We start from the raw sequence: 26741 nt of genomic DNA, 5'->3' as shown, positions 1-26741 counted from the left end.
TACCATGTGTAAAATAGATAGCTAGTGGAATAGACAGCTGCTGTATAGCACAAGGGGCTCAGCTCAGTGCTATGTAATGATGGGTGGGGGATGATGAGGGAAGGTGGGAGGCAGGCCCAAGAGGGAGGGGATATATGTATACATACAGCTGATTCACTTCCTTGTACAGCAGAAACTAACACAATATTGTAAAGCAATTATACTTCAATTAAAAAAGAGATAAAAAATGAAAATAATATCAATCCATCAATCAATCCAGCAAGCTGGCATCACTGAACATGGAGTCAGGAAGCGATGGGCACATCATTACACAGTGTTCCCACCACCCAGACATACTAGTTGCCAATAACCTCAAAAGTACGGTGAAATATAGATACAAACAACTACAAAGTGATGCATTTTGAGGATGTATGACCTTTGTTTTCAATCTAACTTATTTAATTTGTAAGGATGTCTATGTTTACAATCAGCTCCCCAAATTCCTGAAAGGTAACAGTCAGCACTCTTGAAAGGTAACAGTCAGCACTCTTAAGCCAGTACAAGCCAGTTCCAGCCCAGCACTGCCTCATGCCTGCCCCGGTGTCTGACCTTCACCCTGACTCTGCGCTCAGTTTCTCACTGTCCCAAGGGTCCTGGCATTTAGCTGGATGGCCCCACCCTCCTCCTTGTCAGGAGTCAAGGCAGAAACAGCTGAAATTACAGGTTGACCCTATAATAATAGGTAAAGGAGTTCATGGTATCAAAATAAATGCTCACAGCCTGGTTTAAAACAAAAGTCACAAGAAAGTGGCCCCAAGGAAGACAAGGGGAAAAAAAATGCTTAAAAGTGAAACATGAATTCATTCAGCGTTCAGGATGAATGGCCATGGGGTACCCAGAAGAGAAATTTTAGGAACATTACATTTTTAAAAATATTTTTTATTTTGAGGGTCTTTCTGCAAACCATATGGGATCTTAGTTTCCCAACCCATGCCCCTAGCAGTAGAAGCATGGAGTCTGAATAATTGGAGTTCCAGGAAAGTCCCTAGGAACACTACATTTTGAACCCAGTTCTACCAGTGACTAGCTGCATAAATGTGGGTAAGGCAATTGATAATTACCAAAATTAAAAGACGCTTACTCCTTGGAAGAAAAGTGATGAGCAACCTAGACAGCATATTGAAAGGCAGAGACATTACTTTGCCGACTAAGGTCCGTCTAGTCAAGGCTATGGTTTTTCCAGTAGTCGTGTATGGATGTGAGAGTTGGACTGTGAAGAAGGCTGAACACCGAAGAATTGATGCTTTTGAACTGTAGTGTTGGAGAAGACTCTTGAGAGTCCCTTGGACTGCAAGGAGATCCAACCAGTCCATTCTGAAGGAGATCAGCCCTGGGATTTCCTTGGAAGGAATGATGCTAAAGCTGAAACTCCAATACTTTGGCCACCTCATGCGAAGAGTTGACTCATTGGAAAAGACTCTGATGCTGGGAGGGATTGGGGGCAGGAGGAGAAGGGGATGACAGAGGATGAGATGGCTGGATGATATCACTGACTCGATGGACGTGAGTCTGAGTGAACTCTGGGAGTTGGTGATGGACAGGGAGGCCTGGCGTGCTGCGATTCATGGGGTCGCAAAGAGTCGGACATGACTGAGCGACTGAACTGAACTGAACTGAACTGAAGAGTGATACAAAAAATGTATGGTGCAATTAATATTTTTCATACAAATTTAAAAAAAAATCAAAAGGTGAAACACCTCTATTTTTGTGTTTTTTTTTAAACTGGAGGATATTGCTTTACAGTGTTATATTGGTTTCTGCTGTACAACAAGGTGAATCAGCCATAAATACACGTATATCCCCTCCTTCTTGAGTCTCCCTCCCACATTCCCCATCTCATCCCACAAGGTTGTCCCCAAGACATCAAAACACTTGCTGTGGAATGAAATCATGTACACTTAAATTCTAAAAGAGCAAAACGAGAAAACATTTGACTTAAAATTTCTATTATAAATAAAACATTTATTTGAAATAATCTTATTTTCTTATAAGTACACAATTAGGAACAAAAGCAATATTTCAGAGGGCTTTAGAAAACTAAAAGCTCTCTTTTCAGTTAGTTACTACCTACATTTAACATTCAATATAAGAAACTTTGGCTCTTTGATATACCATAGCTGAAAAAATGAAAAAACATTTTCAGTCAAGTAGGGAATCATTAAAGGTACATACAGAGTCACCTGGTAAAATGCTCGGATGTATTTTTAAGTGAAAACATACATTGTTTTTTAACCCCTATGCTATGTAAAAACATATTTGTATATAAGCATAGAAAACTTGGTAAAGATATATATAAAACTGGGAATATTGCTTAATCCACAAGAAGAGAGACTGTCTTTAATACCACTCTGGATGGCTTGCCTCATTAAAATAAGATGGTTTCCAATGGTCACTAAAAATTCTAAAATGGTGAGGAGGGTGGGAGGGAGACCCAAGAGGGAGGGAACATGTATGTACTCACGGCTGATTCACACTGATGTACAGCAGAAACCAACAGACATTGTGAAGCAATTATTCTCCAAGAAAACAATTTTATGAAAAAAAGTAAAAATAAATTAAATTTTTTTAATTTTAAGTAGAAAGAAATATAATATGTGGGCACATCTTAATATCTCTACTTACATACCCAGATTTTGGGGAGAGTAGTATTATTTAGTTTCTAAACAGCAACAGCTCAGCTTTTAATATTTTATTTATTTATTTGGCTGTTACAAGTCTTAGTTGCAGTATGCAGGATCTTTCAGTTGGAACATGAGGAATCTTTGGTTACAGCAAGTGGGATCTAGTTCCCTGATCAGAGAACGAACCTGGCCCTCAGCACTGGGAGCGCAGAGTCTAGCCCCTGGACCACCAGGGGAGTCCCCCATTCACTGTTGTCTTTCATTTTTAAACAGTCCTATAAAACGGGAATTCTTCTACCTATTTCGTGAGTGAGGAAAACATGACTTGACAAAGTTAAGCAAATATCCCAAGAGAGTGTTACACATTCATAAATCAGAGAGTCTAGATTTCAATCCAGGCCTTTCTGGAACAAAACCTTACTTCCTGCCTCAATTTCCCCTCCACAAACGCCCTCAGTCAAATCAGTCATTTCCTACTCTTTGCCACGCGTGGATTGTGACCCGCCAGGTTCTTTTGTCCGTGGGATTCTCCAGGCAAGCATATTGGAGTGGGTTGCCATTTCCTCCTCTAGAGGATCTTCCGACCCAAGGATCAAACCTGAATCCCCTGCGGCTCCTGCTCTGGCAGGCAGATTCTTTACCACTAGCACCACCTGGGAAGTCCTCCTGACTCAATATGCTATTTCAAATCCTTTGTCTTTTATAAAGAAATACGATGCTACGAGCTCCTGATCACAAAACTTTCTCCTGAATTCTCTCACTGTGGACTCAGTCAGAAGGCTCCGGACTTACCTGGAAGGCGTTGAGCAGGGAGAAGATGATGTGGCACGCCAGCGAGCCGTCATTGAGGACCGTGGCTATGCCGAATCCCCAGGTCAGTCCCAGCAGTGGCGTGAGGATGGCAATGTTTTTACTGATCCTCACGATGGCCCTCACTTCCTGGAACATGGAACTGCCAATGGCCACTCGCCGGGTCTTGACAATCACCAGTGTGACTGTGACCAGGTTGACAACCACGATGGCCAGAGCCGGAACCACAAAAGCCAGAAGGGCCTTGGTCATGTCCCAGTTGAGCCAACAGGCCTCAGGCCGGAGATAACCTTTGCCAGGCTCAGTGGCAGCGACCGTGATAGCAGCGATGAGCAAAGGGCACCCGTAGCCCACTGCAAAGAGAGCTGCCACCAGGACGGACTTGGGCAATGTATGGAAGACTATCAGGATTCCGTAGAGGATGAGGAGTGCCTTGGCGAGCATCCAGAAAAACACAGAAAGGTAAAAGAAATGAACAAAAAAGGTTGCTGCCACGCATGCGCTGTGGTGCTTCGTTGGACCGCTGAGAAAGGAAGCCACGACGAACCACACATCAGCCATCAGTAAGGTGGTCGCAATGTTGGCAATGCACACGTGGCGTAAGTATGAGATCTCTGTCTTCGTCACCTGGCCCCAGACCAAGGCCTCGATGGACAAGCAGAGGATCAAGCTGCAAATAGAAACACCCAGGCCTATGTACGTGATGTAAATCAGGATGGGGCTCTGCAAGACGTGGGGTGCCATCAGAATCGAGAAAGAGGTAAACGCCTTGCTCGGGCTACATTTGCAGACCGCCTGCTGGGAGTTCTCCTCAATCATCTGGCAGACCTTGCGGTCCCATCTGCCCTCTAAGGAGTGCCAGCCTGCACACTGTGCCGTCCTGTCCTCTGACTTGCTGATCTTTTCAAAAATCAGTGAGATTTTTTCAAGTTCCTTGGGCAGAATGACAGACAGGACAAGCCCATTCACGGTGATGCTTTCCAACACACTGGCTTCTAAGATGGCCCCCAGAGTTGGAAATGCGATGCTGACGGCCCGAGAAGGAGAAGGCACCTCCCGCAGTTCCTCTCTACTGATCAATACCTTCCCCGTGACCACGTCGCTGGTGTCGTTAACTCTCATTGAAAAGGTGAAATTCTTTCCGGCGTTGTCTCTAGAGAGGATGGTGCCCACCGTGTGGATGAAAGTATCTGCTATGTCAATGGGATGCTTATTGACAAATAGCTTTCTTGCGAAGGAATTGATTGAATGTAGCAGGACACAGCTGCTGTTTCTTTCAGGGATGAAGGTCCAGTTTGAGATACTTTTGCTATTTAGAATGTGGTTGGCCATGATGCTGTAACTCTGTCAATGAAGAACCGGGATTAGTACTGAGCCACTCTCTGAATCTGCCAGAACAATCAACATTTACTTTTTAAATGTGTGGTCCTGGGATGTTCCTGGTGGCTCAGTGGTAAAGAATCCACCTGCCAATGCAGGAGACACGGGTTGGATCCCTGAACCGAGAAGATCCCACGTGTCATGGAGCATTAAGCCTGTGCATTGCAACTGTTGAGACTGTGCTCTAGGGCCCGGGAGCCACAACTACTGAAGCCCACACACTCTAGAGCCCGGGCTCCGCAATAGGAGAAGTCACTGCAGTCAGAAGCCCTTGCCCTGTAACTAGAGAGTAGTCCCTGCTCGCCGCAACGAGAGCAAAGCCTGAGCGGCAACAAAGACCCAGCACAGCCAAGAATACAAAAATAGATAAATAAATAATTAACATCATACATAAAAAAGTGATCCTCCAGCTGGCAGCAAAGGCATCCCCTGGAACTGCCTGGAGATCCAGAATCTCAGGCTCCACCCCAGACCTAGTCAATCAGAATCAGCATCCTTTTTTAAAACTGAAGTATTGTTGATTTACAGGGTTGTATTAAGTACTGTTGTCCAGCAACAGACTCAGTTACACACACATGTATATAAATACACATTCTTTTGCATTTCTTTTCCATTATGGTTTATCACAGGATATTGAATACAGTTCCCTGTGCTATACAGTAGGACCTTGTTGTTTATCCATTCTCTATATACTAGTTTGCATCTGCTAATTCCAACCTCCCAATCCATCCCTCCGTCGCCACCCTCCCCCTTGGCACCAGTCTATTTTCTATGTCTATGTAGAACCAGTATCTTAATGAGACTCCCAGATGAGGTTAGTGCTGCAAGGGAATTGCCTTCCTCCGATTTTGTGCAATGCCTTCCTCCCCCGCGCCCATTGCCGTCATCAATTCCTTTTCATACCTTAGCGAAACTAACATTTGTTTACTCTGGTCAGAGCACCTATTACATAATTAGCATCTAATGCATCCCACTTGCGTGCAGCACTCTGTATAGGAACATTTGTTGTTGCTTAGTTGCTAAGTCATGTCCGACTCTCTTTTGACCCCATGGACAGTAGCCTGCCAGACTCCTCTGTCCATGGGTTTTCCCCAGGCAAGAATGCTGGAGTGGGTTGCCATTTCCTTCTCCAGGGAATCTTCCTGACCCAGAGATCGAACCAGTGGCTCCAGCATTGACAGGTGGGTTCTTTACCGCTGAGCCATCAGGGGGCCCCACGTATAGGAACATACCAAACTGGAAATCAATCCTAGAGGCTAAACTTACTTTTTAATATCCTCTGCTTTGAAGATCAAAGCAAAAAAAAAAAAAGGATCTGGTTCCATTTTATATTCCTGAGGCAGATATGTATGATTGTTTTCTTTGCACTCAGTTATTTTCCTTTTTTGCAACCTGTTCTGACTCCAGATGAAAGTAAGAAAAGTCTTTCTCTCTGCAGATCTACCATGGTTCTCAGTTTCCAGTAGCCAAACAGACAGCGGTGTTCAATCCACACCCCATAAGTGGTCTCTCTAAATGTTTGTTGATTGAATGTTTTCACTTTTTCATTCTTCTATTCATTAGCTCTTCACTCACTTTTCAATGACAATTTATTGAACACTTGCTGTGCTAAGCACTGGAGATACTGAGAGGAAAAACACGGTTCTCAGACCCCCGAAAGCTCACAGAGTATCCAGCTCACCTGCATTCCTTTTCCGTCAAGATGATTCTCCACCACATCCTCACCACCACTCACCTGCATCTTTGCCTCATCAACATCCGTCATTGGCACAGTGGAGATGTTGTGTAAGAGCTGCACAATCACAGCAATGTTTCCCGGAATCCGGGGAGACTTCTGAATGTTCCGAATCACGCAGGACAGATCCTGTGGACACTTTTCCATTAACAAATCTGTAATAGTCTCAGGCTTGTGGGTATATTCGCTTATTTTTGATCCTCCAAATGTTTGAACCGAATTTAAATCTGCCTAAGAAATGGCAAAAAACAACAAAAAGTTTTTTAATGTTCCTTTTGTTTTAAATAGAAAAAGAGTTTTACTAAAATTTAGGACAGTCTGATTACACGATGGTATACTGCATAATGTTTTTGTATTTTACGTTCTCAAGTTCATACTCGCTGTGAATTACCTGCCCAATACCAGGGTGTTTCAACAGAAAAGGAAAGCCCTGCCTTGCCAGCCACCTGCTTCCTGCCCAAAATAGCAGCTGTGGTCTTTAGCACACCTCTTCTGACTTCTTCTGTGTATGTATGCTGCACATTCATTCTGTAGGTAAATTTCTAGTACCCTCTAAGCTTATTTCTACTATTCCTGAGGGCCAAAGCATGAGATATGAGCATATTTTTAAAAAGAAATTCTGAGCTGAATTTGGATTAATCTGTTGGGACATCCATAGAGGACTGAAAGTATTGATAGATCTCCCATGGATTCAGGCTTGAGTCTCACCCTTGAGAGCAAGCAGGGCAAACTATGGCCCCAGGATAATCACCTGATTTGGGGTGGGAGCAGGGGCAGGGCATGCTGCATGGCTTGTGGGATCTTAGTTACAGAACAAGGAATCAAACCCAGGCTCTCAGCAGGAAGAACGCAGAGTCTTAACCACTGGATCACCAGGTTATGGCGACAGTCACCAGGTTGCTGCTGCTGCTGCTAAGTCACTTCAGTCGTGTCCGACTCTGTGAGACCGCATAGACAGCAGCCCACCAGGCTCTCCCGTCCCTGGGATTCTCCAGGCAAGAATACTGGAGTGGGTTGCCATTTCCTTCTCCAATGCATGAAAGTGAAAAGTGAAAGTGAAATCACTCAGTCATGTCCAACCCTCAGCGACCCCATGGACTGCAGCCTTCCAGGCTCCTCCGTCCATGGGATTTTCCAGGCAAGAGTACTGGAGTGGGGTGCCATTGCCTTCTCCTTATTGCCAAAAATGGCCTGTTTTTTAGTAAATATAGTTTTATTGGAACTGATAGATTTATTGGACAGGTACAAACACACTTACCAACCACACAGCGTCACATCCACTTGCCCCTCAGTGAGTGCTATATGCATTGCTGATTTCTTATTTTTTTAATTGAAGTATAATTGCTTTACATTGTTGTATTAGTTTTCGCTGCACAACAAAATGAATCGGCTATATGTATACATATATCCCTACCCTCTTGAATTTCCTTCCCACCCACCCCAATCCCACCCCTCCAGGTCATCACAGAGCAGTGTGCTGAGCTCCCTGTGCTCTGCAACAGCTCCCCACTAGCTGTCTGTTTTCTACATGCAGTGCTTATATGTCAATGCTTCTCTCCCAGTTTGTTCCACCCTCCCCTCCCCTGCCACAGCCACAAGTCCATTCTCTATATCTGCGTCTCTTATTCCTGCCCTACTAATAGGTTCATCTGTACCATTTTTCTAGATTCTATATATATACCTTAATATACAATATTTGCTTTTCTCTTTTGGGCTTACTTCACTCTGTATGACAGATTCTAGGTCCAGCCACATGACTACAAATGATCCAATTTCATTCATTTTTATGGCTGAATATATATATATATATTTTATGGCTGAATATACATATATATACACACACAATATCCCATTGTATATGTATACCACAACTTCTTTATCCATCTCACTGCTGATGGACATTTAGGTTGCGTCCATGCACTGACTATTGTCAATTGTGCTGTGCTGCTAGTGTGGGGCTCCACTTTGCAGGTGGGAGAAAGGATGTTACCTCAAAGATGTTGAAGGCAGTGAGAGTACGACAGGTGTCAGTGACTTTGTGCCATTTCTTTTGCCTGCATAAAAACCCCATATCCCCGGGAGTGTCTGGAGGGCAAGGTTGGCTGCAGTAGGAATTGTCCACACAAGTGCCATGGCATTCACCTGAGGAAAGAAAAGGTGTCAGCATTGCATGGAGAGGTCTGGGCTCTGGACCACGTGGGCCAGTTACCACAGTGTCCACACAGTGAAGGCGCATCAGCCCTATGGACATCAGGTGTCTTTTCTTTGTAAAGCGCAGGACGATTGAAATAGATCAGAGGTCATCATCTATTTCAGTGACAACCTCCTATTATTTCCAACAAACTAGTATCCTGAACTCTAAGGCTTAAAATAGATAAAAATGGTACCATCCCAGCTGAAGTGAGTAAGAGAGAAGAGCCCATGGTTCAGTCCACTAGCTCCCTCTCTTACCCCATAGGAACCCCCTAAACAGGCCTCATGCCTGCAGCTCCCCAAGAACACAGTTTGGAAGCCAGCATGCCTGATATTCTCTAAGAAATTTCTCAGCTCCAATTCCTTTAAAAAGCTAGGAATAAAACCACAAATGACCAGCAATCCCACTTCTAGACATATACCCGGAGGAAACCAAAACTGAAAAAGACACATGTTCCCCAATGTTCATTGCAGCACTATTTACAATAGCTAGAACATGGAAACAACCTAGATATCCCTCAACAGATGAGTGGATAAAGAAGCTGTGGTACATATACACAATGGAATATTACACAGCCATAAAAAGGAACACACTTGAGTCCGTGCTAATGAGGTGGGAGAACCTAGAGCCTATTATACAAAGTCAGAAGGAGAAATATAAATATCATATACTGACACATATATATGGATTCTAAAAAGATGGTACTGATGAATTTATCTTCAGGGCAGCACTGGAGAAACAGAGATAGAGAACCAACCTATGGACATGGGGGGAGGGGAGGAGGGAGAGGATGAGATGCACGGAGAGGGTAACATGGAAACTTACGATACCATATGTGAAACAGACAGCCAGTGGGAATTTGCTGTATGACTCAGGGAACTCAAACCAGGGCTCTGTGACAATCTAGAAGGGTAGGATGGGGAGGGAGATGGGAGGAAGGTTCAGAAGGGAGGGGACGTGTGTGTACCTATGGCTGATTCTTATTGATGTATGACAGAAAACCACAAAATTCTGTAAAGTAATTATCCATCAATTTAAAAAGAATAATAAATTTTAAAAAGTATTATACAAAAAAATAAATTTCTTAGCTCCAGAACTTTACAAGGAGTTATGTCATCAATGGGGTCTCATAGACACCACCCCCCCATAGCCACTGCTCTATTTTGAGTTAGTTCAATCCAAAGGATTTATGGCAAAGAACTCTCAGACCAGGATGGAGCAAGAAGGGAGCAGGGGTCAAAGGTACAATTTAAGATGAGAAGAGTAAAAAAAAAAAAAGTCCAGATACACGCCATCGAGGTGTGCCATCTACCATGCCATGAGACAGAGGGCTGAGAAGAGCTCTGCGTTACAACAAATGAATAGGAACACACCCAACTGTTAGTAACTGCTGCCAACATACCGTGTGGCCTGGTAGACACCTGCTCCTTGCTCTTGTTGGCAGCCTAGGAAGGGAAAATTAAAATTCAGGTCAAAAGCACCCAGTGATTCACTTTCACCACATCTGAATCGGCTCTGACGCCAGCATGCCACTAAATCTAAGACCATGAATTTGTCACCATGGTCCCATTTCCCCTCAGCCTGAACAGATGTCTTTCCTTCCACTCCAGGAAGAATGATCTGCTTTCTATCTAGGAAATACACCCTGGGCAGATGTGGACTTACTGGAAATTAATGAAGGTTAAGCTGCAGAACCCCTTGCTTGCATGGGCCCCTTCTATGTGCTGAAAGAGTCCAGCAACATGTTCATGTGATCATTGTTGTTGTTTAGCTGCTAATTCATGTCCAACTCTTTGCAACTCCATGGACTGTAGCCCGCCAGGCTCCTCTGGCCATGGGATTCCCCAGGCAAGCATATCGGAGTGGGTTGCCATTTCCTTCTCCAGGGGATCTTCCTAACCCAGGGATCAAACCCACGTCTCCTTCATTGGCAGGCAGATTATTTACCACTGAGGCACCACGGAAGCTCCATCATTATCATATGTTTTATTAAATTTTCAGAAGCAAAATAGTTTAGCCATCATCTATTCAGTTCTTTTTTTTTTTTTTCCCAACTCCCCCTCCTTTACATTCTCCCTTATTTTGGAGAGCACTCGAAGGATATAGCTGTTTTGGGTAGAAGTTGATTTGGGTATTTGTTTAGTTTGGCTTCAATAGCATATATTTATGAATTTTGCAGTCATATTTGCATTACAAAGAGGACATCAACATATAAGAGGCATTCGTTCTCAGAGTATTTACAATTAGTCATAGACCAAGAAAATCCTAAGTGCTCAAGATATCTTGCAACTAACATATGAAAAAAATTTGATTTCCCCAAGGCAATGGCACCCCACTCCAGTACTCCTGCCTGGAAAATCCCATGGACGGAGGAGCGTGGAAGGCTACAGTCCATGGAGTCGCTGAGGGTCGTACATGACTGAGCGACTTCACTTTCACTTTTCACTTTCATGCATTGGAAAAGGAAATGGCAACCCACTCCAGTGTTCTTGCCTGGAGAATCCCAGGGACGGGGGAGCCTGGTAGGCTGCTTCTCTATGGGGTCACACAGAGTCGGACACGACTGAAGTGACTTAGCAGCAGCAGCAGCAGCAGCAAATTTGAAAACAGTCTTTCTTACATGTTTACATGATATTATTAACAATGAATTGAGAAGCTGAAAGGTTGTTTTTTTTTTTGACTAGCCATAAGAACGAAAAAAATCTGATCATCAATTTTAGAGGTAAACTGAATCATCTTTCTATTTTTGTTATAGAAAAAAACTGCAAAATTATTGACATGTAAGTATGCAGCCAAAAAATGTAGGAAGGAAATTTTGGCAGTTTATTTATAAAAATATTGTTACTAATTTATTACTGGAGGGACTGCCCTGAGGGTCCAGTGGTGAAGACTCCATGCTTCCAATATAGGGGACACAGGTTTGACCTCTGGTCAGGGAACCGAGATCTCACACGCCACTCAGTGCCAACCAAATAAATAAATAAATAGATGCATGGAAGTGCAAGCATTTCAAGATGCCCTTAGCCCATCTTGAGTGGATCATGATCTCCAATGCACCATAATAAAGCACTTCAAAATGAACAATTCGGATAACACTTGGCCCATTAAACAGACTCCAGTGAGGTCACATCCTGCTAGTCAGATAGGAGGGCAGAAGGCAATAGCATGCTATTTACAAAAATTCTGGAAACTGTCTTCTTAAGTGAAGGAACTGATTCACTTCCAGTTAATCTGCCAAAGTCCACGTACACAAACCCACCTGATCTCTTCATTTCTAGGGTGGTATCCGATCTGGGCCGCTTAAGCTTCAGCTAGTAACAATCCACAGACAGAGCAGCTTGGCACGCTACAGTCCATGGGGTCGCAAAGAGTCAGACACAACTGAGCGACTAACACACGCACACATAACAACAATCCTCAGACTAATACTGTGAACAAGACACTTGTAAACCCATCACCCGCTAAACCCTCAGAATTGCCTGAGAGAGGTTGGAAAACAGACAGCGCCCCCCAAAAAGCTCAGCCCCTAGCAACTTGTAAATTGAGAAGAAAAGGATGGAACATCTCTGGTAAGGTGAGTCCCTGATAATCAAGAAAACAAAGCCAGCCTCCCATGCTCAGCCTCCAAGTTCTGTCTTGTGGAAGAGTACGGATGAGGACATGAAGAGGAAATAGTACAGAGCTGTGGAGTTGGGTGCCTCCTAGAAAAGGCCTTTCTGAGGGGCTCTCTAATCTTTCCCAGAAACTGGGCTGTAACTCAGTATTAGAGGGAGGGGAGTCATGGAGAAATTTCCCATCCAGGGGCACATTACTCAGGGTAAATATTGTTTGGAAACTTCTAGAAAGAATTCTTTATTTAACTTTTTAGTTTATATTGGATTATAACTGATTAACCATGTTGCCATAGTTTCAGGTAAATAGCAAAGGGGCTCAGCCATACATACACATGTGTCCATTCTCCCCCAAACCCCCTCCCATCCAGGCTGCCACATGACCAAGGTGCTCACTGCTCCTTCCTGCCCATTGGTGGTGTTCACCATCAGGCTTCTGGAAGGAGATGCCATTTTGGGTGGGACAGTGTTTCACGGTGCCAGGACCATTCCTAAATCCAGCTCACTCAATGCCATTAGCCATCTCCCAGTCAAGCTTGGAGACTTCCCTATAGTTCAGATGGTAAAGAATCTGCCTGCAATGCAGGAGACCCGAGTTCAATCCCTGGGTCAAGAAAATCCCCTGGAGAAGGAAATGACAACCCACTCCAGTATTCTTGCCTGGAGAACTCCATGGACAGAGGAGCTTAGCAAGCTACCATGGGGTCGCAAAGAGTCGGACACGACTTAACTAACACACACACAGTCAAGGTCACATTCCTCCCAGCCTCCACATTCTCAGGTGCCTTTAAGGAAGAGGCAGTACCCTGTTTACCAGCCACTGAAAGATTCACCATCAAAGGATAGGGAAGAAGAGTGGATTACCCTTACCTCATTCAAAGCCCTTTGCATCTCAGGAAATTATGGAAAAAGCAGACAGGAAAATAACTGGCAGCTATTGGCTAAAATGGGTTTTGGTGGCCTGCAGTTGCAGTTTCTTCTGGTTGGAGCATTCTACCCCATCTTCAGGCTTCCCTCATGGCTCAACTGGTAAAGAATCCGCCTGCAATGCAGGAGACTCCAGTTCGATTCCTGGGTCGGGAAGATCCCCTGGAGAAGAGATAGGCTACCCACTCCAGTGTCCTTGGGCTTCCCTTGTGGCTCAGCTGGTAAAGAATCCGCCAGCAATGTGGGAGACCTGGGTTCGATCCCTGGGGTCGCAAAGAGTCAGACACAACTGAGCGGCTTTCACTTTCACCCCTTCTTCTACATACCCTTCAGCTCAGATGGGCTGGCTAACTCATGGGTTCTAGTTTCCATTTGGTCTCCCCACCGGTTCATCCTCCCACCTCCCTCTTCTCACCTGGCATAACGTCCTGCAGGACTCTGTGGCCAAAAGAAACACGCAGCCGTACAGCAAGAGCAAAAGCATCTGAGTCATCGTCCTCGGCGGTTGCCTTTCTGGCTATTAGAAAAAACAAAAAGGCGAAATGTCTCCAGTTGGAAGATTTCGATGTTCCATGCGGAACCAGTCAGCCTGAGACTGGGTTCCGTCCTTAGTGCTGTCTGCTTGGGTCCCCCTGCTCCAGAGGTGGGGGCCCCTGGTCTCCCTAGACCTTATCAGGATGCTGCAGGTGTGCACACCAGCTGGCCCTGGGAGGTGCAGGCAATCGCTGTGATAACCTTCAAGTTCTGCTGTTGTCTTGCATGTAACATCTAGCATGGGAATCCCTCCAAAGGCATCTGCCTACTGGGGTGTGACATACCAGCCCATATTTGGGGAGCAGGAAGGATGGTACACTCTCTGGGTTAGGCAGGGCTGAGAAACCTGTGGGTGGCTAGGGTAGAAGGTGAGCTGGCATTTCCACATGCAAGCTCAGATTAAAAATAGCTTTTGAAGGAGAATAAGCACCAGGCTTGACCTATGGTCCCTCATTTCCACCTAACTCTGGAGCTGTATTTTCATAGGTAGGTAGCAGCTTCTTCAAAACTGATCTTAGACATGCCCTGGTATTGTTATTTCTGCCAAAACTGATGTCAAAACTAAAATGATTTCTTAGCACCTGGAACCATGCTGGATGCATGATGGGGACAAAGAAAATTCCATAAGAAAGAGTAAAGGTGGGAGGGAGAGAAGGGAGACTGGAAGAACGGATAATTTGCATCAGAGTCCATGCTTTATAGATATAAATTCTAATAACTTCAATATTTTTCATCCCTGAGTAAGATATTCTTTGAGAGGTGTTGACTGTTTCTTTGCTTTTAGATGGAAGGAGAAGACTTGGATGTCATCAACAAAGGCCAGGAGCTTTTGCAATGGTTAATACTAACTATTTGATCAAATAGCTGAAAAAGAAACAGTCTTTATCCCAACCATGCATAATTCTATAAAAAACAATGCCATTGTTTTAAAGACTAGGCAAATTACATTTTAAAATCATGTTTGCTGCATTGAAATAATTGTCTAGCTGAAGTTCACTGAAATCTAATGATAATTTAAAATATTTTGCAGTGCCTGTTTCAGACTATCATTAACAGTTTTCCGAAGGTCTTGTAGTATTTTATTCTCCTTTAATTAAAAAGAATTCTTTTAATTGAACTGTAGTTGGTTTACAATATTGTGTTAGTTTCAGATGCGCAGCAAAATGAGTCAGTTAAACACACACACGCGCACATATATATATATATTCTTTTTTCAAATTCTTTTCCTATTTAAATTGTTACATAGTAGTTCCCTGTGCTATCCAGTAGGTCCTTGTTGGTTATCCATTTTAAATTCAGCAGTGTGTACATGTCAATCCAAACTCCCTAAATACCCCTTCCCCCCCGCACCCCACCCCTGCTTCCTCCTATATTTGTTCTCCAAGTCTGTGAGTCTGTTGTTTTGTAAACAAGTTCATTTGTATCAGCTTTTTTTTAGATTCCACATATTAGTGATATCATACTATTATCTGTCTTTCCCTGTCTGAGTTACTAAAAGTGATATATTTTAATCTGGACTTAAGGAAAATCCTTTTTCTTCCAGATTTGTTGACAGTTAGCCAAAGTCATGAGCTCTTCCTCTAGTTCCGTGCAAGCAGAAAACTTAGAAGTAAAAGTATAGTGGCAAGACAGTAACAGGAATCTGATCTTTGACTACCCACTCCCCCCACCCAGCCTCCTTCTTCCCTATTTTCAAAGAGTCAAGCTTTCTGATGGTCCAGACCTGCCTTCCCAGGTTTGCTCCACACCTTTCTGAAAGTCAGGAACAGCTGGAGAGGAATGCTTTCCTCTCAAACAGATGTTTAAAAATGTCGATTCCAGGGACTTACCTGGTTCTCCAGTGGCTAAGGCTCACACTCGTGATGCAGGAGGCCCAGTTTTGATCCCTGGCTGGGGAACTAGATCCCACCTGCCACAGCTGAAGGTCCTGAGTGCTGCAACTAAGGTCTGGCTCCGCTAAACTAATTAATTAATTTAAACAAGTGTTTATTCCATGCAGCTCAAGCCAAAAAAAAATTATTAAAGACATTTATTTCAGAAAAGGTTTATCTCCCCAGAATGTACAACATGAGAAAAGTCACTTCTTGAGATTCTCACCAAAAAAAATTTCATGAAACAATCACCTCAGCTCTGAAATTTCACACAGTGAAACATGCCAAATACAAAAGCATGCCAGAATGCTTTTTATTAAGAAATGGCTCCCCTTTCCTTTATCCAAAAAAAAAAAAAAAACTCAGCAACGTGAATGATTACAATAGCTAGATCTACAGAGATAACGTTTCAATGTAGAATGTTTTCTCATCCTCTGCTGGCCACTTTCTAAATATGACAAAAGTGCTTACAATTTCATTTAGGTCTTTTCTCAACAAACGTAAGATGAGCTTCCCGTCTCCAAGCAATGCCCTAACAGAAATTAAACAATGGTGTCCTAAATAGAAATTAAACAATGACAGCAAGAATGACTACTTTCCGGGTCCCCTCAAGATCTCGGGAAGTCACAGTCTAATGGCACTCTTGAAGCACCACCCATTGGGTGGCAACTTGGCTGGGGTTTGCTCCCTGAAGATCTCCGGACTCTTGAAGTCAAAGCAAGGCAAGTAGACATGAGAGGAAGAGTCCCCAAGTTTCAGATTCCGCAAAGCAATTCCCAAATTTGTTAGCAATTCAATTCTGAAATATTTCTTCCTATCTTTATGTCAAATTCCTCCATCCCCAAAGCCATAGGTTGAGTGACAAAGACTAAACAGGCAGAAAGAAAGCACAGGTGCTGCAAAACACACCCTGGCATGTGTTTTGCATATGGCTCCATCAGAAACAAACATCTATTTAATTTAAACACACTCACACAAACAGGAGAAGGCAATGGCACCCCCACTCCAGTACTCTTGCCTGGAAAATCCCATGGACAGAGGAGCCTGGTAGGCTGCAGTCCATGGGGTCACTAAGAGTCGGGCACAACTGAGCGACTTCACTCTCGCTTTTCACTTTCATGCATTGGGGAAGGAAATGGCAACCCACTCCAGTATTCGTGCCTGGAAAATCCCAGAGACAGAGGAGCCTAGTGGGCTCCCGTCTATGGGGTCGCACAGAGCCGGACACGAATGAAGTGACTCAGCAGCAGCAGCACACACACAAGTGATAGAGACCAGAGCAGTTCTATAGAGTGATTTGAGGGGGAAAAACTCTACAACTTTAACCCTTAAATCTTGACTAGGAAAAAAAGAAAGTATTGGAATAGCAATCATGGCAAACACAAACAAGAGTCAAGAAAACTCCAGACATATTTAGATCAGACACCCAGGAGTATTTCAGTCACCAGCCTGGTCAGCTGAGTCTGCGGCTCCTACTTGCATAATTAGGTTTCGAGGTGAATTGCTGAGGCTTCTAGTGAGCTCCACAAAACACTATGTATGTTCCCAGACAGACTGTGGAAACACATTTCAGATGATCTCAGGGGTGGAAGATTCCATAGCGTCTATCCTGTAGACATTGTACTCTCACCCCTAGCCGATGACCAATCCCCTCCTCCTACCTAAATGCAGACACTATAAAAGGCAAGAGATTGGTAAAATAGATACTGTCTATTACTATATGTCTGACACTATATTTACATTCACTCTTGTAATGCCTTTGGTTAGTTCTAAGTAACTGAGTGATTGCCACAATTTTTTTTTTTTTTAATTAAGGGGCTGAAAGTTGACCCTGGCTAACCTCATAGTTACTAAGTGGCATGCTGCTGCTGCTGCTGCTGCTGCTAAGTCGCTTCAGTTGTGTCCGACTCTGTGCGACCCCATAGACGGCAGCCCACTAGACTCCTCTGCCCCTGGGATTTTCCAGGCAAGAATACTGGAGTGGGTCGCCATTGCCTTCTCTGACTAAGTGGCATAGCTAAGATTTAAACCCAGATCTGCAATTTTTTCCAGTATCTTTTCTGATATAAGAAAGAGCTGATCTTTGTATGGAGTTAATTCCTTCAGAACATTTCACACATAACTTTCACCTTGACCTCATAAAATTTTATGCGGTAAACAAAAAAGTTACCATTTTCCCTTTTTTATCAAAGAGGAAATTGTCCAGATAGCAGGCGGCTTTTCCAAGGTCATACCCCAAGTTATTGGAAGAACCAGATTCTTTTGACTCCTGATCAAGGGCTTTTTAAACTACAGCGATCTGTCCCTGTCCTCCTTCCTGTCCTCACTGGAGATGTAAAAGAACTGATCACTATCTCTATCTCTCAGTAAAAAAAATTATACACATAGATATAGAGAGACAGACAGAAACAGTGATTTCAGAGACAGATGATAGATAGAGAGATCTAGGTTTAAATAATCTTTTAGAAATATACAAACTAAGTAGAATTGCCCTCAGAAGTCCTTCAGTCTTCATCCTGAGTCATCTCCATGCTGTGCCCAGATGTTCAGGATCTCATTTTGACTCCAGTCTAAAATCTCTGTCCTTGGACAAAGCTCCTTCCTTACTCTGAAGCAAACTTTGCCACACCAATAACCTCCTTTCTCGAATCTTAGCCATTTGGAATTCTTCTGACTGCCAAGAAGGAACTACCTTCAGTCAGATAGGCTGACTACCAATAATGCAACAGTGAATATTAATGGCTTGTGATTTAATCATCCCAGGTAAGTGTACATTCTAACAGGAATTTCCCAGAGGCAACCTCTCCAACTTTGGCCACCTGATACGAAGAACTGACTCACTGGAAAAGACCCTGATCCTGGGAAAGATTGAAGGCAGGAGGAAACGGGGACGACAGTGGATGAGATGATTGGATGGCATCACCAACTCAATGGACATGAGTTTGAGCAAGTTCCAGGAGTTGGTGATGGATAGGGATGCCCTGCAGTCCATGGGGTCGAAAAGAGTCAGACACAACTGAATGACTGAACCTCTCCAATAGGATGAAGTAAAGGCACTAACCCTGGTCAATGGGCCAAATTCTGGGGCACGAGGATGCTCTATGACCCCAACCATACCCACAGAACTACCTCCTCTGATATGTTTATGTAAGTCAGTCCTCTGTTTTCTCCAGATGCCCAGTTTTTTAAACTTTCCATCAGTTTCATTGGTTCCTCTGAGCCTTGGCAAGCTTCGCGAACCTCCTTTTGAACTGCATGTTTTTCTCTTTATGCATGCAGATTTCAGGCCATGGTGAGTAATGAATGACTCACACTGAAAGGTAAACAGCAAACAGGCACGAACATGGGTTGATGGCATCTATGCAGGCGCTTGGTAAAAGTGTACCCCAAGAACCGCCGGCCTCATGAGTCACCACAAAACCAAAGAGGGAATTTACTCTGACAGAGGCAGCTGAGATAAATTCAAGAGATCATAAACATATACAAAATTTGGAAAGGAAGCCTAAGTAACTAGGTAAACCCAAACTACTGTGGCACTGAAGCACTTCTGGGACTCCGTCATATAGAAGTAACTTGAAGTACAGGAAAAAGCATGATTATGTAAGTTTGCTGATCACGCTTGGATAATATACAGTAGGTGGACCTCATGGTAAAGAATCCGGCTGCCAGTGCAGGAGACGAGAGAGACCGGGGTCCCATGCCTGGGTTGGGGAGATCCCCTGGAGTAAGAAGTAGCAACCCACTCCAGTATTCTTCCCTGGAAAGTTACATGGACAGAGGAGCCCAGCAGGCTACATCCATGGGGTCACAAAGAGTCAGACACGACTGAGCGACTGCACACGTAACTGTCAAATAATAATACAGTGCATAGTAAATTATGATAAATCTATATAAGGGAATATTGCACAAATATTAAAAATGTTTAAGAAGAGCTTTGATAATATATTAGTATGAGGTAGCAGTGTTTTGTATATATACATATATAATTTTATAATAGTAATGGGAACATCAGTCAATAGGGTGCAACAGTCTCATGAGTTATCTTCTTTGTGAACTTTAGCTCCATCTTATTTGACATTTGGTATTCTTTATTTATACTGTGTATATATGAAAATAGCTGTTCACAGCTCACATATATGGAAATCATGAATATTTTCTAATATAAATAGAAAGAGGAGAATGTTTCCCAAAAGATCTTCAGAAACTAAAAAAAAAAATATGGAGGGGCTTCCCTGGTGGTTCAGTGGGAAAGAATCCTCCTGCCAATGCAGGAGACACGAGCTTGCTCCCTGACCTGGGAAGATTCCGCATGCTGCAGAGAAGCTCAGCCTGTGCGCCACAGCCATTGAGCCTGTGCTCTAGAGCCGGGGGAGCTGCAACTCCTGAGCCCACGAGCTGCAACTACTGACGTCCTCTCGCCCTGGAGCCGGCGCCCCTCAACAAGAGAAACCACCGCACTGAGAAGTCTGAGCACTGCAACAGAGTAGCCCTCGCAGCAACGAAGACCCAGCACAGCCAAAAATTAAATTAAAGATAAATAAAACTATTTTTTTTAATAATGAGGAGTTAAAAAAAAAAAAACCCAATATGGAAACAAGCATCACCTAACTCCTAAACCTGAAATGATATGTCCGTCCTGTTCAGGTGTGAGTTACAGAATAGAGACACTGCTTCTCCTGTGGTCCCTTAGCTGTCACATTCTTTTTAGTTCTCTGTGCCTTTTCTCTGTGTTCACTTAGGTCTTGCTGGAATGTATCTTCTCAAACTTTTGTAATGAAGATCTTTGAGTGGTGAATCGTCTTAATCTTTCCTTCCTGAAGATTCCTGGGGTGAGGACTGGTCTGCCCAGCTTGGGTCAGCTGCCTTTCCCTAATCCAATCAGCTGTGGCCAGGCCCATCTTTCAGCTCCATGTGCAGTAAACATGGAAGACGTAGGCAGTTTCTAGAAAAGCGTGGGTGGGGTGAGGGTTTATCTAGGCAAAATGATTAATAATGTAATAATAATAATAGGTGTCCAATGTATTCCTCCAACAGAAATGCAAATTGAGTCCTCAACTGATGCACCTGAGAATATCTGTTGATAAGCCAAAGCCATTATTTCCCATTTTAGCTATTTTTCCAATTGTGTCATTGTTTTCAAAACACTCACTCTCTTCTACAGAAGCTGAAAGAGACAGCAGCCCATGCCAGTAATTTTCAACTTTACACATTAGTATTCCCAGAGAAGCTTTATTTATTTATTTTAATTGCCAGCGTCTAGATCCTACCCCAGAACCACTGAATCAGAATTTCTGACAGTAAGGCTCAAACACTAACATTTTCCCCAAAACTTTTTATTTTGAATAATTTCATTAGTACTGAAAAGTTGAAAGAATAGTACAGTGAAAACCTACATATCCTTCACTTAGATTGCACTAATTATTAACATTTAGGGGTACGTGGGTTTTTTTTAACTCCCCAGCTGATGTTAGTGTGATGGGATGGAGAACACCCCTAACTATAAAACAAAAAAGAGCACAAAATGAAGTAGATACACCAAGAAAAATAAAGATTAAAAATGGCATCCTGGTGACACTCAAGATCCTGTATTTCATACCTGGGGTTCTATGAGCCACCTTAGTATCATCATCATAAAATCACCTTCAGGGCTTCAAGTAGCATGACATAGGAGTTTGTTTATTGCTATCAAAAGAGTCAGAAATAATATTCAGAGGCAATAAAATTCTATAACCTCATCCCTAAATTAGCAACAACAACAGAGGGTTTATTGACTTGAAAGATCAAGATTACATTAAGAGGAATGTACTTTTTTCTTACCAACCCAAGAATTGAACAAGGGTCTCCTGCATGGCAGGCAGATTCTATACCATTGGAGCCATCAGAAAAAGACCTTTTAAAAACCAGAATCTGTGTATTCCCAAGAGAGTGGGATAATTAGACCACAGGCTATGGTTTTGTGGAAGCAGCAACCACTAAAGTAGCCAGTTGGTGAATCAAGTCAAACCTTTCACATACCAGGCTCCATCTGAAAGGGGAGGTGTGGGGAGGAGGAGGAGAGGGAGGGGAATGGTGTGCCCCCGAGGTGACAAGTATTATATCATATCATTGATGTGGTTCAGAATCACCAAAACCTGATAATAAAAGTAGACTGAATCCAAGTTAGTTCTATTATTCTTTTCAGACATATTTAAAAATATGGTTGTCTATGGATACTGCATCCCATTACTGGCTGGACCCAGGCCAACCACTTCTATTCCCAACCCCTGTGCCTCTGCACCCATGTCCAATTTTAGAAAGATCAGGCGGTCACCAAGCTTGGAGCTGTCCCCTGATCACCTCATATTCGAATGACAGCCTTGGCTTCTGTTTACAAAATATCATTTATTTTGCAAAAAGACAATGAAGCTGTAACTCGATATCATGCAAATACTGTTGGAAAGGGGTTTAGGTCTGTATGACCTTAAGATATCTCTAAAGACAGAAAATAGTTTTTGCTGTCTTTTAAGTTTTGCAGGTTTTATTTATTTTTTTTTGTCTTTATTGAATTTGTTACAATATTGCTTCTGTTTTGTGTTTTGGTTTTTTGGCCTCAGACATGTGCAATCTTAGTTCCCTGACCAGGGATAACCTTCACCCCCTGCATTGGAATGCAAAGTTTTAACCACTGGATCACCAGGGAAGTCCCAGTTTTACAGTTTTTAAAGCTAAAGATTTGCCCAGAAATGTACCTGAAATCATTCCTGTGAGCTACAAATAAACAGATTTTTCCAAACTGTAAAAATATGAATGAACTTTCTAGGAGAAAATTTAATAAACCCAAATAACGTGAGGTCTAGTCAAGCTTCATTCTTTAATCGGCAAGTTTACTTTAGAGGGGAAAACTCATTTTGTCAAAATTCAAAGGGAAAAAAGTTTTTAAGCAGAACTAAACTTTCAAAATTCACACTCAACAAATACAAAGAATCCTTCAGAAAAAGGAAAGAATCAAATTAAGCACCAAGTTCAACAATATTTTAAGGAGGAACATGAAAATCAATGGACATGGAGATGTTTGGGTGTCTACCACCTCTCCTCGACCCGCCATGCAAAGAACACAAGGCAAGAGAATTCTACCCAAACTTTGTATTCCTTCTGAGAAAGTCTGATTTCAGGAAAACAGTGTTTAGGATCAGGAATTCTTAATGCCATAAGTTAGTCCTTAGAAGTGCAGGATTTTTCTGTGTAAGGGTGTAAAAGGATTCCTCTGTATTCAAGGAGACTTTAAGGCTGGTGATGACTTGATAATAAGCCAAAATTATAGACAAAACATTACAAAGTGTGATGAGGGAAAATCGTGATTTTAAAAAAGTTAATTAGCTTCTGTATCTGTACTTAATCACTGTCAAGTCATCAAAGAAAACTTCCTTTAAAGTTTCTAGTTTCCTGGACTCTATTTGCATGGGATCAGAGAAGTGGAGAGTAATAAATTAAAACAAAAATATTTTCCTACCAGATTAGTGCTCTTATTGAATTATGCCAAGTGCCCCTAGGTTACCAAATTCCTTTTTAAGACTAACTCCCTGTATACATTAATAATGAAAGTCCACACTACACAGCCTCATTGGTTGCTCATCTCTGAAATTCTCCAAAGGAAGGTCTTGGACTGAGAAGGTCATGGGGCTACTCACTGTGGCTAGCCAACGACACGGGCGAATTTGTCACTGGCAAATTCGACCTACTCCCGGCAGCTGGAGACGCAGGTGTCAAAGACTTCCCTTTGCCATATCTCACAGCAAACCAGCAAGCTGGGCTCCTGTATCTCTGAGCAGTCAATTTAGCCCTGAATGGTGGCTCCCCTGGCTGAGACAGTCAGGCTGGGCTCTGCCTGACAGGCAGCCAGCCCCATATGCCCTGCAGCCCGACAGGCAAGTCCTGCTTGGGAGTAGCCCTTGCCGTGGGAGGGGCAGTGTGGAGGAAAATGGATGAGTCACACACTAGGTGAACACACGCAGACTCTCACAAAAGGCCAAGGCTTCTCTTTCTGGCAAATGATCCGGGACTATAGAGATGGCACAAGATTTGTAGTATTAGGCCACAGCTACTAACATCCTCATGCATCTGCCTAAGCCTGAAAATGGGATACAGGAAACACAAATGTCTGTGCTTGGAACTCTGTCTTGGGTTGGCTTTCTGGTCACAAAGATTATGGTTGTACAGTTCACTAATTGTCTCTGGATGTCCCTAGTTCAGGCACAAGGTGGCACTGCCATTCCCAACCTCCTTGTAGTTGGATGGGGTCATACAAGTTGTTCTGCCATGGGGACCAGCAATTTAAAATGGTAGCCACTCCATCCTGAGTAACAAGTATGGGGCCTGCTGACCTGTGATGGGCATGAGTAAAAGTTGACGATTATTTCTAGTTGCTGAAATTTGTGGGCTATTTGTTACTTCAGCATAACAGCCTCTACTAATAGATACAAGGACCAAGGCTCTTGGAAGATGACATAGGTAGTTACACATATTTCTAACTTTGAAACCCTCACAAATCTTTTTCAATTTTTTTTAGCATTTATGGACTTTCTAGCTCTCCCAAGTCCATGTTCAAAAACCACACTCACATTTATCTAAGATGTGGCATTTTTCAAAATCTGTATTAAAGGGTTCTTGTAACACAGAAAGAGGCACTCATTTTTAATCCCAGAGATCCCTCATCCTAATTTTGCTTCCTGGATCTTCTTTTGCTCTGGATCTTCTAGGGAAAGAAGTCTGAGAATCCCCTTTGGGGCCAAAACCCACTCAAGTTCCACCAGCAGATGGGAAAATTCAGTATTTTCATTGTATATGTACCATACACCCGAGCATCCCCTATATTAGTGGATATATGTAAATTATGTAAATTTCACTGCTGACCTCTCAGAGCTCACCGTCTTGTTGGGGAAAAAAAAGAAACATAGATGTGAGACTTCCCTGGTTGTCCAGTGGCTAAGAATCCACTTGCCAATACAGGGGATACAGGTTCGATTCCTAGTTGGGGAACTAGCTCCCACATACCTTGGAGCAACTAATGCTGTGTGCCACAGCTACTGAGCCCGAGTGCCCTAGAGCTGTGCTCCACGACAAGAGAAGCCACTGCAATGAGAAGCCTGTGCACCGCGGTTAGGGAGTAGCCACCTGCTCGCCGCAACTAGAGAAAGCAACTAAGCACAGCAACGAAGACCCAGCACCCTTAATCAATCAATCAATAAGAGAAACATAAACGTGGAAAATGCATAAGACCAAAGCAAGGATGGGTTGATGAAGACTGGTCCAGGGTCACTTGATGCAGCCTGCAGGCCTGGAAGGGCACCTCCAGTTTGTAGTGATGGCAAAGTTGTGGCAACAGGAGAAACTGAAGCTCATAGTTCATATGCTGGGTTAACTTTTCATGAGCATCTACTAGAGACATAGAATATGAAAGATAGAGGTGTTCTTGGGGATCATCCAAGCCCAACCTCATACTGCCCACAGGAGAAAACCAGTTCAGCTATTTTTACCAGGGACTCTCAACTTTGGAAAAGGCAAGTCTTGGCCTAAACTAAATAAAGCAGAGCTCACCAGCATGGCTTGAATCTCATCACCAGTTTCTCCCTGACTCATACATGGCACACTGGTTGAAGCTTTTCATCACGTTGTTCCAAGTCTCCAAAACGCCAAACCCACTGTCTCTTTCTTGAGGGAGTCTCCACAGCTTAAAGTGAAACTGAGTGCCCTCCTTGTGCATATAATTACCTTATCATGGCTTTTGTAATGTTGGGATTGGAATCTTCCCATCTGAAGTCATCTTCACCAGGGTTGCCACCTAACCCGTCTTGTTCGTTTCGCTCTTGCTTACAAACTGTGTCACATCCCTTTTCCTTTCCATTGGTCTCTCCTGCCACCTGAAAGGCCTCCACCCATCTCCACCCAGGGCTTCACCTGCTGACTCATTCTTATCCTCAAGTGTCTACTCCGCTTTTAGACCATCCACCACCAACGAACCTGGCCCAGGTCCCTCTCTACACCACCAAGATATGTGGTACACAAGATTGGCACCACTTCATCAGTTAGGTTTTGGCTCAAATGTCATTTCAGAGCGGCATCCTCTGATTTGGTAGCCATTATTTACTTAGCCAAGGTCATTCTCTCTTCTTTCTTGCCAAAAATCTAGACTTGATGACTCATTATTATTTTCAACCAACAGGTGACAGTACAAGTCCTCTTACTGATCACTGAATTAGATGTAGATGGATGCCATTTGTATTCAGTGAGGTTTAGTGGGAAGTCTGCTGGGGGATAAGGGAACTTCTAGAAAGGATTTCTCCTGATAAAATGAGAGAGCTACACTAGGGGGGAAATTTATCTTGCCCCTCTTCATCTACCCTTTTCTCCCTTCTGGCTTTGGCAGCTGTAAGAGGATGTAACATCTGCAGCTATAGAAGTCATCTTGCAACTGAAAGGAAAATGTCAATATATTGAAGATGGGGAAATAAAAAAATTGAAAAAAGTCTTGGTCCTTAATGATACCACTAACTTACTGAACCCACCCTGGGATTGATAACTTCTGGACTTTTCTGATAAATAATTAGTGCTCCCAGGATTGATATGATCATAAGATTTTCTACTATATGTTGTCAGAGTAGCTTGACTGATACTCTAGTACCCTCCCCAAAGCAGCACCCCAGTCATTGTCTATGATATTCCATGTATTGTCTTCATACATATCACCAGTGCAAATTATCATGCTTATTGAAATATTGGTTGGTTTTCTTCCCCCACTAGAAAGTAAACACCATGGAGGCGGGAGCCTGTCCAATTTTATCACTGCTGTATTTTCAGCACATAGAACAGTAGCTGGTGTCTTGTAGGAGCTCGATAAATGTGTTACTCAAGTGATTGGATGAATAAATACCTCTGGTGACAACTCTTTGATACTTAACTGTCTCTCATGGCAGATTGTGAGCTCTGTTAGATCAGAGACCTAGATTTAATTATTTTTATCCCCCCACCCCCAAACTAACAGAC

General features: G+C 43.1%; 1 protein-coding gene across 5 annotated transcripts in view; it reads right to left on the bottom strand.

Moving 5' to 3' along the window:
* The window catches only part of LOC101121719 (putative adhesion G protein-coupled receptor F2P), a 38262-nt gene extending 14646 nt beyond the window's left edge, over positions 1-23616 (bottom strand). For 2 of the 5 annotated variants that reach the window (XM_042236789.2, XM_060403684.1), the window contains exons 1-6: positions 15681-23616; positions 13733-13834; positions 10182-10224; positions 8576-8727; positions 6586-6816; positions 3453-4814 (exon numbers count right to left, since the gene is read on the bottom strand). In XM_042236789.2, coding sequence (XP_042092723.1) covers positions 3453-4814; positions 6586-6816; positions 8576-8727; positions 10182-10224; positions 13733-13810 — 1866 coding nt within the window. In that variant the 5' untranslated portion in view covers positions 13811-13834; positions 15681-23616. Of the gene's footprint in view, positions 1-3452; positions 4815-6585; positions 6817-8575; positions 8728-10181; positions 10225-13260; positions 13433-13732; positions 13835-15680 lie in introns of those variants that run through there. The other 3 variants (XM_042236788.2, XM_042236791.2, XM_042236790.2) reach the window with 2 other exon arrangements.
* Between the last annotated feature and the right edge of the window lie 3125 nt (positions 23617-26741).

Source organism: Ovis aries, chromosome 20 (genome assembly GCF_016772045.2).
Source record: "Ovis aries strain OAR_USU_Benz2616 breed Rambouillet chromosome 20, ARS-UI_Ramb_v3.0, whole genome shotgun sequence".
NCBI classification, from domain to species: Eukaryota; Metazoa; Chordata; class Mammalia; order Artiodactyla; family Bovidae; genus Ovis; species Ovis aries.
Note: the sequence above shows the minus strand (reverse complement) of the source record. Positions and strands in the feature narration are given on the sequence as shown.